This window comes from Ptychodera flava, chromosome 20 (assembly GCF_041260155.1).
Source record: "Ptychodera flava strain L36383 chromosome 20, AS_Pfla_20210202, whole genome shotgun sequence".
Classification (NCBI taxonomy): domain Eukaryota; kingdom Metazoa; phylum Hemichordata; class Enteropneusta; family Ptychoderidae; genus Ptychodera; species Ptychodera flava.
The window spans coordinates 23463447-23482331 of NC_091947.1; the positions used below are offsets into that span (position 1 = coordinate 23463447).

Sequence of the window (18885 nt, forward strand, 5' to 3'; positions counted from 1 at the left end):
CTTGGTCAAGAAATTTGTTTCTCAAAAGTTACTTGTCTGATATCTTTGATATTTAATATACAGGTTCCTACAGATGAACTTAATTTGATATGTTGAAATTATGATGAAACCGGCAATTTCGTATTTTTGGGGGCAATTTTAGCTTACATCTGGTATATCAATATGAGATTATTGTATAAGCTGAAGTCGGTGGCATCTGTATGTATCATTGTATGTGTTGTATTTATGTATGTATCTTTGTATGTATGTATGTATGTATGTATGTATGTATGTATGTATGTATGTATGTATGTATGTGTGTATGTCCGTGAACATCAAAACTCACAAACCACTGCACTTTTTAGCTTGGTATTTGGTGTGTGGATGCATCCTGGGCTATAGATGGGATTTTGTTCAAATGAAGTTTGGCCAAATTATGCAAATGAGCTTAAAAATGAAAATGGTCAAGAATTAAAAACTCAAAAACCGCTGTTTTGATTGCTTTGGAAATTTGTCTGCAAGTACCTTATGTAAACCGTATACAGTTTTATGAATATTGTGAAGATATCTTGAATTTGTATTTTTGCTGAAATTTTCTCATTTTAAGTAAAATTATTCTTCTCTGAAACCAGCCCAATTGCTCTCAAATTTGGTTTGGATGTTTGCAAGGGTGTTACCCTTCTAATTTGTTGAAATTACCACAAAATTGAAATTGGAAAAATTACTGTTTGGGGCAATTTTTGTCATTTTTGGTCAAAAAATCTTTAAAATATTTTCTTTTTAAAGTCGCTGGACAGACAGCTTTTATGTTTGGTATACAGATGTCCAGGGATGCAATAGTTACATGTAGATATGTGGAAATTGTCCTGAAATATACAAATTTGTATTTTAAAGGGACAAAGTCTGCCATTTTTCATGAATTTTGTTTGATACGAGACACTATTTATATTGTTTAACATGTTGAAAGATACTGAATGAATGGGTGACCATGCATATATTTGACCCTGGTTTTAGACACAATACATGACACCAACTCGAAAAAGAATGATGACAATTATTCTTTCTCGGGCAATTTTTCCCATTTTTGGTCGAAAAATTTATTTCTCAAAAGATTTCTTGTGTGATAGCTTTGGTTGACATGTTCTTAGGGCTGATCTTAATGTGATATGCTCACATTATGATGAAATCTTCAATGTTTATTTTTGCAGCTTTTTTTTGCCAATTGTGGTCAGGTCATCCTGAAATAAGCTATCTAAGATTTCCAAATTCTCTACATAATAACTCACCGTTTTATGAGACCAAATGGATGAACCTGTCAGTAAATTTTACTCTCACTCTTCACACATCATTTGATATACTGTCCTGACCACAAGCTCGGCTAAACCAAGTTTTTGGTGTCTCGATCAAAATTGTGAATTCATTCAGTAAACTACTGCGGTACTGTAACAGTCTGACTCTGGTTACACAAACAAGTGACTTCATCTACAGAGAAGGTTTTCATATTGCCACTGGACATTAGCATGGTGTGCCTTTTATTAAACCCTAAGGAAAATAGTTCACTTTTGACAAAATATTCTTCTACTTTAGAGAATTACAGTATTATAACCTCCCATTTGCCATACATATATGGCAATTGGGAGGTTATATTGTTGGAAAAAGTCTGTATGTGAGATGTGAAACTGCTGCACGTATTAAGCTGGTTTTTGGTGTAGTGATGCCATATATGGTGTAGATGTGCCGTTGTTAAAATGAACTTTTTAGTCTCATAGATATGCAAATGAGGTAGAAAAATGGCGAAAATGGTCAAAAATCAATAACTCAGGAACTACTCATCTAATCGTTATCATATTTGGGTTTTAGGTACCTTAGGCCCAACTCATTTAAACATGTAGATTTGATGTCAATATTTGATGCTTCCTATTTTTAATGAATTTTTTTTATTTCTTTTTTTGCCATTTTAGTAAAAAATCTTTTTCTCTTTAACCAATGGTTGGATCGCTTTAAAATTTGGCGTGCAGGTGCCTTGTGATAACATAAAATAGAATGCATCAAAATAATGGCAAAATTTGCATATTTGGGCTATTTTTGGGCAATTTTTTGAAACTGTGTATGCCATTACTTTCTAATTGGGTGTGCAGGTTCCTAGGAGTGACCTGAAGATGACTCTGTGAACTCAAGCTGAAATTTGTGGTACTTTTTGTCATGCTTTCAAATTTGGTACACAGGTGAAATGTAGTAGGTCATTCATTCAAAGTCAAGTACTGCCTGTGTGAATGACCAGATTATGATTGTGCTGTTACAGGCTAAGGTGCTATTTATAGGAATGATGCAATGTTAGATGGTAATTGATGTTTTAACTGAATTTGACTTACATTGTATGTAACTCTTGTACTGTATAAACCCTATCAATTCACCCAGAAAAAAATAATTAATATGATTTTAAATAATTAAATTAATTAGGAAATCAACAAAGCCAAAATAATTTTAGTGTAGAATTATTAGAAAGTTCAACTATTTTGACAGTTTGTAGTGAAATGCTTACCATCTTGGAGGATTAAAACATGTAAAGGCAACTTTCCTGAATCCCAACTTTGACATATTCTGAACCGTGATATATTGTGTTCTGTATGTTATCTTAAAGGCGGAGCCTCCCTTTAAAAGGGGGCCAACCTATGGCGGCGTTCATTGTGTAAGTGGACACCAAGCAGGTAACATGAGGGCACACGCTCCAGAAAATGCCACTTTTTAGTTTTTTCCGACCGCAAAAACGCTGACAGACTGCCAAGCGGTCAGCACGAAGCTGCTGCTGATCAAACTCAGTGGTTATATTCAAATTCTAACGTGACTGGAAGACGTTTTTTAAGGAAATTCGAGTGTGGTGCTGGGGAATAAATGACCGTTGGCAATTTGAACCGACCGTCAATCAAACGGTTATATAAGCTCTGTTTGCAGGATTAGCAAAAGTGACAAAAGATTGAAATCAGTTTGTGTAATTAATGTTATAGAAATCAAACATCGTACTGGCCATGTGTTTGACTGGGAGGAGAACTCCACTAATGCGAGAACCAGGGATTGAAAAGTGCGGCTTTAAAGAAATTGCTCATAATAGTTTGTCATGATATGTTGGTCAAATAAATAGAGATAGAGAAAGTTCCAATTTCCATTTATGGTTGACTTGGTAAGGATAAAATAAAATTACTTTTTGAGGAAGAAATAGAGTGGTCAATTAAAAGAGTGGTAAATACGGATAGTTTTCAATTGGATTCGAACCCACAACATACGGCATCAGTCGCCTAGCTGAGAGGCCACAGACAGAACCACTCGGCTAAATCTCCACTCCCAAAAAAGAGTGGTTCAATAGCCGGCTAAGTTGTTACATTTTTCTGACTGAGACCGCTCAACACATTGTAGAGTTCGTGAAGCACTCGCGCACGCATGCTCACTATCATACATCGCACATACACACTTTATCGAAGCGAAGAAACGAATTTCATCGCTTTAACTGGGCGAACAAGTGATAGGGTTTTTATGGTAAAGCTGGGCTGTAAGATTCCTCATGTGCTATTTATAGCAACTATGCAATCTGTGTAAACAGTGCAATGAAAGTGTTACATGATTCCTTATAATGCTTTTGATGACCTTGAACTTTTTAAGTTGCAAACATTTATCTCTTCTGTGTGCTTTCTCTGAGTACCTACAGGCTCAACTTATTCAACTGAACTTACTTGCAATGTTATTCTAAAGTTAAAATGTGTTTGGTTAATAGGATGAAAATACTGATAAAGATAACCAGCTGAAGATTATTTATAACCTGACAGATATGCGTTTTTTATGACATAACTCTTGATAAGCAAGTCTTGTTTTAGAATGTAATTAATCTCGTTTATATTATTATAAGCAGCAGTTTCAAGTTGAACAAGCTGATATTGACAAGTTGGTCGGCTGTTCGAGTTTAAAAGCTGTAAAAATAAATGTATGCATGTCTGTCTGTCTGTATGTATGTATGTATGTAAGTTAGCATGTGCGGATGTAAGTCCGTCCACATTAAAAACTCCTAAATCGCAGCACCTACACCATCTTAGTATTTGGTGGACAGATGCACCCAGGGGTGGAGATGTGAATTTGTTGAAATAAACATGTCAAAGTCAAAAATATGCAAGGGGAAAAAAGGAAAAATCCTGCAAATTGCTAAAACCCTGTAACCACTGGTCAGATTTGTTGGAACTTGGTATGCAGGCTCTTTATAATGACTTAAGTTACATTTCTTCAATTGTGGTGAAATTTTGAAAGTTGTATTTTTTTGGCGATTTTCCTGTTTTTTTTGTCAAAAAATCTTCTTTTCTGAAAGCCCTGATCCATTGCCTCGAAAACTTGTATGTATGATCCTAGGGTTGGCCTTTGTCAGATTTGTTCAAATTGTGGTGAAATTTTGATATTTGTATTTTTGGGGTAATTTTTCCCATTTTTTGTCAAAAAAAACATTTTCTCCTAAAGTATTTGTTGGATGCTGTAAAACATGATAGTCTTGATCCTACAGTTGTTTTCTGTCAGATGTGTTAAAGTCATTATGAGATGGAGCATTTCATATTGCCGGGGTATAAGATTAATTGGGAATGGAATTTTCTTAGTCAACCTGTAAGAATGCAATGTCATGTGTGTACTAGTACTTAGTATCTCTGTAAAATGGGAGGACAGTGTCATCATTGACACAATTGTTTTTGTTAGCCTACTTTACTCTGTACATCACAGCATATAAAGCATTAAAAAATCATTCTGATATTTGTTTTTATCAATACACTCTTTGCAATATGTTAAACCTGGAATTTGAATGGACCAGCGTACAAAAAACCCATGTGCACAAACGCGCATAGAAATGTGTGTATTTCCTTACGACCTTCAGTGGGATTGTTTGTACCACCATCACATGATCTTTTGGGCATACCAGAACACAATTTTTATTCTGGAGTAGAACCATTCTATATCACATTTACTTTTGTGCATCTCAACAAATTACTCGATTACTCTTTCTGTGTTTCCTTGAAGCAATTAAATGAAGAATAACTCTTCATGTGTACATGTACAATGTTATTTGTGATCATGTATCAAAATTTGTTTAAAATAGTCTTTAGTATTCCATGCAACCTGAAGCTAAGTTGAAAAATTGTTTTTCTAGTGTCCTGCAAATTGTGCAAGCAGTGCTTCATTTCCAAATAAATGAAATTGTTAAGTGGCCCCTTTATATTTGAATTTTCAAGATTATGAAAATATTACAAAAAGACTCACGAAGAAGAAATTGAACAGGGCTAAGATAAGTGTGGAACCAGTTTATCTCACAAACTGTATCTTGGTTACAAATGTTCCATCAACTTGTACTGAGGAAACAATAGAACTATACTTTGAAAACAAAAAGAAAGTGGTGGTGGTAAGGTTGTGGAGGTGGAGATGAACACAGAGAAGAACACTGCTCTGGTCAGTTTCAAAGACTATAGAGGTGAGTGTGTAGAAAATGGCAAACTGTAGCAAGTCTTTTCCTGATTTGATATCAAGTTCATATATGTCTGTATGTTTGTCTGCATGTTTGTATTGCTTTTTGTCAAAAATTTCCCTTTTGCTATGTAGACCACAGGCGTCAAGGGGGATTTCTCTTATGTATGTTATATTAGTCTCATAAATGTACAATGAGCGTAGCTGTATGAAAAAGGTCAAATTCAGTGAATTCTGGTGAAGAATAGAAAGTCACTTTATAACCACTAACCACTGGTGTATTGCTGTCAATTGCTAGTTCCTTATGTAGTTATTCCAAGGCACTGCAGTCCTGACAAAAGTTTGTTCAAATATAGCACATAATTTCCCTGTGATAATTTCTTTGTTGGAGCTGTTAAATAGGTTGATTGACTGTGATCATCCATTGTCTGGTGTTGGGTGACCTTTGTCAACTTTGCACTCTTCTCTAAAACTGCTTTTAGAGTTCTTTCACATTTGGTCTACAAGTCATTTTGAACCATTCTTTGATTTGTTAGAATGATGAGGAAGTTTGCATATATAAATTTTGACTATTTTCTCATTTTGGGTTTAACAGCTTCTTCTCTGAAACCGCTGGACTGACAGCTTTCAAATTCAAATTGTTGCTTAGGATGCCAACATTGTCTTTTGTGAAAATTATCATATTATTTGCACATGTAAATTTTTGCAATTTTTTTCCTATATTTTTCTCAATTTTCTTTGAAAATCACCTTTGTCCATCAAAAAGCAATCATTGTTTTAAGTTGTTGGAGATGTTTCTTGGTTTTGTTCAAATGGTGAGGAAAGCTGTATAATTTCTCCGAAATTTTCTCATTTTCCTTTATAATTTCTCTTGACTTCTGATCTGATAGATTTGAAATTCTCTGTGTACCTTCTTTGTGATTTGTGTGTGAAGTTGTGTTAAATAAGCATTTAAATTGTATATTCACCTTTTTATCATCTTCCTTTGTCTATTTTCTCATATTTTCTTCACTTATTTTTTTCTGAGAAACTGTTTGTTAAATAGCAATCAAATTTTGTCTGTTAGTTTTATACTAGGGATGACCTCATTTACTCTTGTTCAAATGAAGATGACATTTTAATCTCCAAATTTTTAGGGTTAGTTTTCTCATTCTCTTTTTTTCATTTCAATATGTACCTTCTAAGGGATGCCTTCATACAGTGATGTTCAAATCAGCGTAAATTTGTATTTAGTTAGAAAAAAAATCAGAGAGCTATATCAGCTGTTTATGTGTTTTAAAAAAACTTTTACACTAAATTTCTTCTTGTTTGATTATGCTTTGAAATGTTTCTTTTATATTCCCCACTTAGTTGGTTCTGGGCGGGTTGCAAAAGGTGCCAGGTAACTGGTACCCTATCTTTAGTTACCAAACTTGCCTGAAGAGGAGCCAATTTTACACAAAACATGAAACATTGCTCTGCAATGATGAAACGATTTAGAAAAGGAATGCTATTGCCATGATGGTATTTATTTTGAAATTTACCATTGTTAACTTTGTTTTCACATTATTTCATCGACAAATACTAGGAAAAGTAATTTTTCAAATTTAAATAGTAATATTGGGGGAAGTACACAAATTTGTATCGTGAAAATAAATGAAATATTTCATTTAGAAAGTTGATCAAAAAATAAAAAATATGTTTTTCATCTGTCCTCAGTCCTAGAGTCAGTGTTATCCAGACAACATTCATTGAGTAAAACGTCAATACAAGTTCAGCCTTACTATGAATGCCTCAGAGAAGTTGTGAGCAGGATGAACCACCAGCTCGAATACCAGATCCAATAATACTGAAAGGCCCTCAATTCTCAGTTCTCAGTTACATCATGTCTAAAGACAAGCTCCTGTCAGAACTGAATCAAACTCTATCTAAAGTCTATGCTCAGTATGAGTGGCCTGTTGAGGGAAAAGACAATGTCATTCTACTTATTCCAAACTTTCCCAAGAATGTTGACAATCAGTTCCAAAAATGCAAAGCTTGGCCAAAGGAAGTGGAAACAGCACTTACCACATTTCTGAAGAATTTCAAGTGCATTGACATCCCAGTGGAGGAAGGTATCTGGCTTCAGGTAATCAGTCAGAAGGATGGCTGGGCTACAAGTGATGTGGATGTGGTTGAAGACCTGGACTCATCACAACTTTTCATCAGTGGAAGGACAGATAGTGTGGAACAAGTTGAAGACCGAGTGAAACGTGTTATCAAAGATATTGAAGAACAAATGCAGAAAGCAAAGCAAATGATCAAAGACAATGCAAAGCTTAATGGTGCCAAGGTTAAACAGCTTTTGATGTGCAGTTTTGCCAGAACAGTAATGCAGAAATTTCCTGATGTAGATGTTAAGGTAACATCAAAAAACAACCAAGTGACATTTGAAGGTCTTCCAAATGATGTCACCTCTGCAAAATGTGAGATGTATGAAACCTTGAACAACATGCCAAAACTGAGAATCAAACCAAAAACACAGTCTCAGCTTCACTTTCTACAGCAAGCAAGTGCAAGTCAAAAAATTTATGACATGTTCAAAGAAAGGAAAGTACAAGCGGTGTACTTTATTGAGAATGACGAGGTGGTGCTATCAGCCATGAAGGAAGATGTCTTAAAGCAAGCCTGTGAGATCTTAAAAAGGAGCATCATAGAGAAAAAGATCGTCCTGAAGCCACGTTCACTAGCTGCCATTCAAAAACAGGAATGGTCTTTATTGGTGCAGACACTACAGGATGAGCACACTCTTACAGTAGCCATTCCAAGACATAACCAACATGCTGTATTCGTTACAGGTCTTGAGACATCTGTCAAATCTGTGATACCTCAACTGCAAAATTATATATCTTTGAACTCTGATGAGTCGGTGAAAATTGAAAATGGCAGAATGCTGTACCTTCAAACCTACACAAAAGATGAAATCAGCAACATACAGCAGGGGGCAAAGAGGCTACCATTACGAATGAATATTCAAAGCAAAGGTCAGTTTGTCATCTTAACCATCAGTGGAACAGAAGATGATGTCAAAATAGCAGCAAAAGAACTGAAGCAGCTGGCAGATAGTGTGTGTCGACGTCCATATCCTGTTGACAAACCTGGGATGGCCAAGCTCTTCACAGGAGACAAAGGCAAATCATACCTGAATATGACAGAAGTTAAATTTAAGTGCATAATTGTTGTTAATAATCCATCTGAAGAAGACTCTACAATGGCTGATAGCAGTCATGAAGAAGACTTTGAGGAGATTAATGTGCCGAAAGCTCAGCCAACAACCTATCACATTCTTGGTTATCACACACTGAAGGACGGGAGGAGAATTGTGGTTGGGAAAGGTGACCTCACAAAGATGCACGTAGATGTCATTGTGAATGCAGCAAACACAAGCCTTGATTCCTCCACTGGTGGACTAACAAAAGCAGTTGTAGATGCGGGTAAATAATCTGGTTATTCTGCTTTTAATTGGTGCCTTTTCTGTTGCCTCTTAGGTTTGAAAAATACCATATGGTATTGGTAACTGACAATTGTATAAAACATTATTTTGAGTCAATAGAATGGTTTACAAATTATAAGATCAGCCAGGCACAATCAGTAAATCACCATTTCATTGTCTATAGACTAATCTTGGCATGCAAAAGCTTTAGAAACTGCAGAGAAAAGAACTATTGACACATCTAGTGTATTTTAATGGTGAATCTCAAACTCTAAATGAATTTAAAGACATATTCTTCTTAAAAATCCTTATTTTTTCAAAATTGACTATAGTTTTGTAAAATATGACACAATTTACTATTTTTCATTCTACAGGTGGTCCAAGCATAAAGGCAGAATGTGCAAAGATAATTAAAACAAGAGGAGGAACATTGTTTGAAGGGCAAGCAGTTTCTACAGGACCAGGGAATCTGCCTTGCAAATGCATCATTCATGCTGTGGGTCCAGTATGGCATGGATCAGGATACGGTCATTGGAGTGGACAGTATGATGACAGAAGGAAAGAGGAACTGCTGCTGATTGATGCTGTTCGTAATAGTCTGACGCTAGCAGAGCAGATGGGTTTCACATCTATTGCCATACCTGCTATCAGTGCCGGAGGCTATGGCTTCCCCTTGGATTTGTGTGTGAAAACAATCATGATGACAGTGCACCATTACTGCAAAAGCAGCCAGCCCAAGTCTCTCATGGAGATAAGAATAGTTGACAATGCTGATGCAACTTGTCAAAAGTTTCAGGATGCTTTGGTTGAACAATATGGCTCTGGTAGTGTTGTCATAACTGGTGATGAAAAATCAACAGGTCAGTGGCAAACATTATTGAAAGTCATTGACCATTTTTAGCTCCCATATATGCATATGTATATATGCAAATGGCAGTTATTCTTATAAGGTGGCAAAATGGCATCTGTGTGTATGTATGTATGTATGTATGTATGTATGTATGTTAGTCCGTCCAGATCAAAAACTCCTATACTGCAACACCTACCGTCTTAAGGTAGCGACTCAGGTTCATTGTCACTTATTTTCAATCCTCATTTTCACAAAGAAGAAGTGGTCACACACCCGACATGTGGTACTTTTTTATCTGCTCGGTCACCGAAGAGTTCAGAAAATTTGTTAGTTTTTCAAAAATAGTGCGCATACGCTTGTTTTACTCAAAACAAGTGTTTTTTTAGTTTTTTTAATCAAATAAGTGTAAGTACAAATCTCCAATCGGCCTTGGTGATCTGTTTACGGCAATCGACGGCTGGGTATACTGGGCAAAAAACTGTGTCCCGGATTTTTGAAATTCGCTTTTGTTTTCGCACAATGCGCCTTCAAAGTGTCAACTTGACGATTTTAGCATAAATTATCGGCCTTTGTTCACGTTTGTCAGGATATCTTCATTTCCAGGCCTTTTATTGGAAATCTGAGACATGGTCTTTCAGATATATTAATTCACTGTCCACAGAAGAAAAATCAGGCTAATCTGGCAAGGCACTGTTGACTTATACTTATTTGAATAATGTACTCACTGCCAAAAACGGAACTTAGAAAATCGACGATTTGTGTAAACGACCTATGCGTCACACATTGTGGCCAAGAAGTCCGAGTCGTGCACCATTTTCTGCGAATTTTCTTACACAAGGACTAAGTTGAAATATTTAGAGTAAGTTTTGGGAATTTAGAATATGTTTAGGATTGCAGATCGTGTGAAAATAGAAAGAAATTATACACTGAACTGGCAAATGCTCAGTGCCAGCAGTGGGTGGTATTTACACAACAAACACAGAGGGGTAATTAGCAATTTAATCCATTTTTGGAACATTTAACTAGTAGATTAACTGTATACTGTTGTCTCAACGGTTACAATCTGGTTACCAGTGTTCACAGTCAAGACGAACTGAGACGTCAAAACTTGTGTAAAAAAGTCTATGCGATCGAGACCTGTTTGCTGTTGTCGCGCGATCGCGTCGGGCATTCACTTGTTCTTGATTCAAGTTGTCTACTTCCTGTTTCGCGATCGGCAATTAATGCATGTTCTTTGTGAAAAATGATTGTCAAGTTCATGTTAGCGCCGACACTTTGCGAACGGGATGTCAGTTGCTAGTTTTCCTACCTCAAGATGAGACAAACACATGTATAACTCTTGACAACATAAAATGTCTGTTGTATTTTCTTAGCTTTTGCACCCCAATGCAAACTTGTCGCCCTTCGTTACGACGGGAGAGATTGACTCGTGTTAATTTTTTCAAACTTTATTTATATGTGTTCTTGTACCGATTTTATCAAACTAATAATAATCACGCCGTAGCGTAGAACAGTGCAGGCTGTCATCGACAGCGTGTTCCGAGAGACAGAGTATCGACTAGTCTACAGTGGAGTCACTCGACTTGCGCAATACCAGCGCACAAATAATTATTTCGGAGATTTTTACTTTTAATCAAACTTTTGATGACTGACCTCATATAGCAAAAATTGCTAGTTTCAGCACTTCTAGAAGTTGAGCCGGGTTTGTTTTACGTTCAGTGTTGAGGTCCAGCTAGCAGCTGTGGAGTCTGCGGGTAATAGATAAGTTTAGACAACACGCACACAAGAATCATTTGTGAACCTCGCAATCCACGTTTGACGTAATTTAATTTTTGGGTTATATTTAAAGAAAGAAAAGGCATGAAATAAAAAAATATTTGCATTTCGTTTCGAAAAATTAGCAGATCGATGAACTTGCTCTTGTGAATCTACATCATGTGTGTATGAACTCCTGCACTCGCTTGGGAAACTCCTTGACATAAATGTCGCGTGTTGTCGGGTACGGTGTTGTTCAAGGTTTCTCAGCAGACACGAAAAGGCTGCACGATAGAAAGATGAAACTTCGAGTTTAAAATATAAAAGAACACGATACTAACAACAAGCATGTACAGCAAGAGTGATAAAATTATCGCAACCAACAGAAGTTTCATCTCGCTCAGGCTAATTTTTGGACTCGGGTATGTAATCAGCGTAGCGTAATATGTTCATAAAGCAGTGTGTCAAATACTTTCATAGTTGTTGAACTGAGCACGTCTCCGTTAACGACTGCGTCCTCGGCCAAATCTGACTCTTCACTGCATTCTTGATCGGTTATTGCAGGGAGTATGAGCCAAAGTCGGACTGTTTTACATTTAAATCAACCTTTGCGCATGTTGCCGTCTTTTTCAGGTCCGCTTTTGTGGACCTCGCTTGCTCTTTCGACGGTACTGAGCGCGCGAGCGCGAGCGCCGGCTTGGATCTGCTCGACGTGTTTGCCGTACCGATACATGCAGAGTTCAAAACGCTGAGCATAACGTTGAAGATAGCGCATGCGCACTATACCGCCAAGCCTATACATAATCTCTGCGTGTTTATCAAAGATATCGTGGTCGGTAATCCGCGACCGTTAAGACAAAAGAGAAATAATGGCACCTTTGTAGCTGATAGTTTGCCATTTTAGTTATATTTCAGGAATTTCCCGGTACGATGTGACCCAACACCTTTCCCGAAAGAAAGGCCACGTGTCAGTGGTTCGAAATTTGAAATAAAAAAAAAAAATTGCTAAAATTGACCTTTGAACCTGAGTCTCATCGTTAATATTCGGTGTACAGGTGCACCTGGGATGGAGATGTGAATTTGTTCAAATGAACATGTCAGTGCCAAAAATATGCAAATGAGAGGGAAAAAGGAAAAATCCTGCAAATGCCTAAAACTCAGTAAGCATTAGTCAGATTTGGTTGAAACTTAGTATACAGATTCCTTTAGGTATTCTAAATTATGTGTGCAGAAATTAGGGTGAAATTCGCATGTTTGTATTTTTAGGGTATTTGTTTCCATTTTTTGTCAAAAAATCTTGTTTTCTGAAATTGCTTGTCTGATCACTCTGAAAGTTAATATTCATGTTCCTCAGGATGACCTCAGTCAAGTTTATACAAATTGTATTGATATTATCATATTTGTAATTTTGGGGCAATTTTATCCAATTTTTGGTCAAACATTTTTTTTATCCAATAACAACTGGTCCGATTAGCTTTGATATTTGGTATACAGGTACCTAAGATTTATCTTGAAATAATGTATTGTAGTTAGGTTGAAACTGGCAATTTTTTGGGGGGGCAATGTTTGCTTTTTTGGTCAAAAAAAGTTTCTCCAAAAACTACTGATCTGGTAGCTTTGATATTTAGTGTACAGGTTCCTAGGGTTTATGTTAATAAGATATATTGAAATTAGGATGAAATCTGCAATTTTGTATTTTGGGTGGCAATTTTTCTCATCTTTTGGTCAAAAAATTTGTTTCTCAAAATTTACCTGTCTGATATTTTGATATTTAGTAAACAGGTTCTTAGGGTTTATGTTAGTGTGATATATCGAAATTAGGTTGAAATCTGGAATTTTGAATTTTGGGGGAACTTTACGAAACTGTCAATTTTACAGGGATATCTTTCATTTTGTATTTTTAAGATTTTTTTTTGTCATTTATACCTACTGGAATAAGAGTATATAACGTGGTGATTTAGTAAGCATTTGATATGGTAAACTGTATTCGGTGTTGAAATGCGGTAAAAAATCATTAGAAAACATAGCTGATTTTAGCAGGTTTGGTTTCCAACAAATATATTCCAAAATTTTTTCAATGTTTGAGAGTAGAAAGGTTGTAAATAGTTGACACACTTCCTGCCATCTGGTCATTGTATATCTCAAGCAAAGATGGTCAATGCAAAGGAATGACCATTTGATATCCCTGGGGGGAGGTCGATCCTGACAGATTTTGAAAAAAATATCAAACAAATGCCTAAAAAAATCAGCTAGGTTTGATAAAAAGAAAAGGTGGGAGAGTGGGACTAAAAGAATGTACAATGGATCGGACAAAAAGATAATGTACCTCATCAATCTTCCACACATCCCCCCCTTATCAAATGGTCCACCCTGATGTATTTTTGTGCGCAATTAACCATGCAGTGTATATTAGTTTAAGAAGTCAATTTTGGTAAGGATTTGAAACGACTAGTCAAGTTCACCACAATTAAATTTCTTAACTTTATCTCTTGTATCATCATCCTTGTGTAATTGGTTAAGTTTGTAAGTTGTTCCAGATGTGGATGCACCAGTTGTTCTGGAATAAAACAATAATGTTTACTTTTCCCTGTAGGGTTTCTGAGTTAATGATTGTATGTTGAAATCTCTCCATGTATCTGGTGTATATGGGCAAAATGTAAACATTGATTACATGTTATGGATTTCAGTCTATGTCAAATATTGTCAATGAAAAATCAAGAACAGTTGCTGTGTGCTTGTAAAAGATAACATATATTTGTCAATACATAAACTGCCTTGCAGATTGGTTGTCTTAAAAATTATCACCGAAGTATAAAAGGAAAAGAAACTAATCAAATTGCTGTAACATAATTCACCCACAGTGCCTGCAGGCCTATATTTAACTATTTTATCATTACATTCAGCTGTTTGTTATATCTTTATCACAAGTGGCCAGGCACACTTGAGGGCCAATGTCATCACTCTGTGCCAGTCTGTGTATGTCAGTCTGTCTGTATGGATGTATGTCCATGTTTCATACAGTTGTTGGCTTGTTTTGATAACTATATGGAGCGAACAGTGACACAGCCACTATTTTTACTTTAATTTGCATGCTAATTTACATATTAAATGAGGTCGTTTCATTTAATTCCTAATTTGGATATTTAATAAACTTTCCTAATTAGGGATCTATACTGGGATTTAGATGATCAAAGTTGGCAAAACATGCTATGTACATTAGTGATTATGCAAGGTTAAAACAACATTGAAAGTCATTTCGCACTTTCATGTCAGCTAATTTATAATTTGCATGTTTCAAAGTCACAAAAATACCGCAATTATACGGTGTCGCTCAAATTTGATCAGAATTGGTACATGTACCAAAGATCAACAATAAGTGTTATTTCTATCTGTTCAGTGCAGGAAAATTATACGTTGATGTTATGACAATTTCTGCACAGTACAACAAGAAAAACAACAAGAAATATTTAACCAGAAAATTAAGAATGACAAAAGTAAATAAGGTCTGAAACTTTAGATACTGAAGGTCAACTTTAGCAACATGCATAGCAGAGAATCTTTCTACCATGGATGTACAAAAATAGACATCCATATGGTTTCAGCAGGTCTGTTAATATGTCACAGTTCATAAATAATGACAGGAAATGAACAATTAGCTGTTTCAGTTTACTGCTACCACTCCCAAACATAATAGGTACCCTGCATACAAATAGGTTAAAGGTCAAAATCCTCTTATTCAGATGTGTGGGCTGATTCAGTTCACTGCCACCACTCCTGCACACTTGCAGTATTTCCCTTTTCTTACCTCATTTGCACATTTTTGACACTGATGTGTTCATTGAACAAATTCAGCTACCTGTACACCAAATACTGAGACGGTAGTTTTGGGCGGTATGGCAGCCTTTGTGTGTGACGGACATACAACCGCACATACCCACAAATATGCAGACATACAGACGCCACTCAGACTCATCATATAAGCTCTTTTTGGTATTTATATATAAAACCAAATATGAGCTAATAAAATGTATATACAAAAGCTCATGCTGTAACCACTATCCAACCATATAGTATTGTTTACTTTGAATGGGTATCATGACAAGGTTTTCACAAAGATATCTGACAGGGCAGAATTTGAAAGCACAGGAGAACAGTCAGGAGGCTGGGGGCAGTGTCAGAGGAGTTGTACCCCCTCGTGTTGAAAATTTGAGAGATTGATGTGTGCAATAATGCAGTCTGGTGCAATATGAGAAATGTTATCAATTTGTGTAAAACTTTTAGAACACCCCACAGGCGAAAAGTGTGAGAGGAGTGTCCCTCTGCCACGTCGGAAATTTTGAGAAATTAATGAGTTCAATGATGCAGTCTGGTGCAATATTAGGTGTTTTCTATTTGTTTTTACTAAGTAAAACTGTTAGAACACCCCAGGGGGAGAGGAAGTGACAGAGGGTCGCATTAAGAATTTTGAGAAATTGATGAAATGGTGCAATCTGAGAGGTATTTCAATTCATTTTGTACCAAAAATTGAGCAACCCCCTTCTTTCTCTCCAATTTTGAACAACCCCCTTGTAGCTTTCAATTTTTTGAGTGACTACCCTCACATTCCTCTGACCCCCTCCCAGGCCCTTATGTTAAATTACTCTAAAAGACCCATAAAATTATTCTCAATGGCCTTAGAACTAAATTTGTGAACAACATGTACAGTAAAAGTGGTCAACTTTGATGCAGTCTTGCTGATGCATTTTTATGGGGCTTGAACTCACAATATCTACAATACTTATTCGCCTAGCTTAGCAGTAAATTAAAACCCTACAAATAGGTGTTTCAACTACCAGTGGCCTGGTGGGTCATGTAGCTGTACTGTGATAATATCAAGAGAATCCATAGGATAGCTAGGTATGTGCCTCAATCAGGCAAAACAACAATTAGCAATAATAGCAATAATAATAAAAATATCAATTTCTGCAAGTCATTTAAAATATACCACCAAGGGCACAGTATTGCACAGTATTACAAAAAGAGGTATTCCTATTTCCACTTATTCACTCAAAATGCTATTGTGTTTGCAAAGAGTTTGAACTTTCAATTTTCGTAGGCAGAATTCCCTTTTAACAGCCACTTTTTAATTTTGTAAATCAACAGTAAAAATTTGATGGTCCTTGCTTGAAATGTTATGATTTACTTAGAGTTAAGTTGTACACAGATGAGCCAAGAATACAATGTGCAATATACACACCAAATAAACTGGTGAGAAGGAAACTAACAAAAGCTACATTAACTTTCAAATGTTGGACGTCAGAGAAAAATTGAAAGATTTCAATAACTTCCTAGTTGTACGAGTAGTATGTGTAACATTAAATGTGAAAACTTCTTGGTTTCAGATAAAAATGTGCAACTATATTTTGACAATTACTGCAAGCAAAATATATTGTAAGTCAACATTGTCTAATGCAAGTTCAAAGTTGTAATCAAAAGCAGGCAACCACTGGTAATTGGTCGATGATAACTGATAAATTCGAACCTTGGAAGGAGTAAATATATGCAGTGTACTGATCAAAAAACAATATGGTGTCAGAGGGATAGGTCGTCAACATTAATATCATTGTTTATTCTGTTTGTGTGGTGAAGTGACCTGATATTACCATTCATCACTCATCTTATTCAATCTACACATGATTTCACTCGGCTGCCTTCATCTTTGTGAAGATTTACTTAATTAAGTGATACCATGACAGGTTTTTTGTTTATGTAACAAAATGATTGGAACTGATACAAATAAACTGGAGTCTGTTTTAATGGTATGGTGCATCTTGCCATATGCCTTCTTGTGGATTGAAATCCCTCATCAGTGTATGGGGTTTCCTCCATGAAATATTTGCTAAAGTTGATCCACTACATAAAACATAGCCTCATAACTTTTTCTAAATCATATTTCACTACAAATTGGCACCAAATAAACCTACATTATTTTCAGTGTCTTCAACATTGATTTACAAGGTATTCAGGGTTGGAATAGGTCATTCAAGCTTGCAGACTAATATACTGGCTCCAAAAATAAAAAATCATGGGTTCCCCAGTTTGAAAAATGATTTGGCTTAGGTAGTCTCCAGGGATTTTTATAAGAAAATGCAAAGCTATCAGATAAACACCAATTAGACGAAAGCACCTTTTGACCAAAATTGACAAAAATTGCTCCAAAAATACAAAATTTCGCATTTTCTCACTGTATAAAAATATCTGACTTAAGTCATCCTGAGGACCTGTATACTGAATATCAAAGAGTCTGACAAGGAGTTTTGAAGAAAAAAATAGATCTACAATGACAAAATAATCTCAAAAATACAAAGTTGCTAGCTGTAACATCGCAGCGGTACTTGTGGCGTGTATCTAATGCGCTCGGGTCATTGGAGGTCATTGCCATAGTATGACCCCAATGACCCGATCGCGTTCGATATACGCCACCAGTACCGCTGCGATATCACAGCTACAAAGTTGCATATCTTGGCACGATTTTACAAAATCTTATTGCTGTCATCCTAAGGGACATGTATAATCAATATTAATGTGTCTGACCAGAACTTTTGAATGATATTTTTTGTTAAATATGACAATAATTGCCTTAAAATTTAAGTTTTAAAATATTTCATAACAATTTGACAAATGTCAATAAGGTTATCCCTGCAGAACAGTATATTTAGATTTCTGTGGCAATACTAGAGTTTATTTGCTTCTTCAAGCATAACCATTCTTTTCCTTGACATAAGGTAAACTTCAGCCTCCTCCAACAACACAATTGTGATGTAGTCTACAACAAACCTGAGTGAGAAAAATAGAAATATAGATATACTATTAATACATTTTTGTATATTTCTTTCACCCATTAAAACCTGCGGTAGATAATGTCATAAAATGTATGATATCATGATAAGGCTAGCCCATAAACTTGTGCACAGTAACATTGGAAATGTAATTCAATAGAATGTAATAGTTCAATTATTATATGAGCTCTGTGTGCAATAAAAATATTTGTTAAAATACTCTTATTTAGCACTGGTGTTGATGACCACCACTGCTTATGCATATGGCTCCTTGTTGAGTCTGACTACCCAGTATACTGTGTACCAGGATGCTGCTGTTTAAAACAAGTCCTTACGGCTGCTTTCCAATACCAGTGCAATCACACATACAAACGCTATGCTGACAAGCTAAATATTGATTGTTTAGCAATCTTTTTGTAGTAAAATAACAACTTACAGTGGACAAATGTAAATAATGAAAAAAATATCAAAAGTAAGCATTACAGGCCCTCTTAATTTTTGAGAGTTGTAATATAATAACTTACACAATTATCCCAAAACCATTCACG

At 35.8% G+C, this 18885-nt stretch overlaps 1 protein-coding gene across 3 annotated transcripts in view; it reads left to right on the top strand.

Moving 5' to 3' along the window:
• Nucleotides 1-10095, top strand: part of LOC139120345 (protein mono-ADP-ribosyltransferase PARP14-like) — a 259128-nt gene extending 249033 nt beyond the window's left edge. For all 3 annotated transcript variants that reach the window (XM_070684684.1, XM_070684683.1, XM_070684682.1), the window contains 3 exons: nt 5235-5470; nt 7162-8915; nt 9289-10095. In XM_070684684.1, coding sequence (XP_070540785.1) covers nt 7232-8915; nt 9289-9815 — 2211 coding nt within the window. In that variant the 5' untranslated portion in view covers nt 5235-5470; nt 7162-7231 and the 3' untranslated portion in view covers nt 9816-10095. The remainder of the gene's footprint in view (nt 1-5234; nt 5471-7161; nt 8916-9288) is intronic.
• Nucleotides 10096-18885: the final 8790 nt, after the last annotated feature.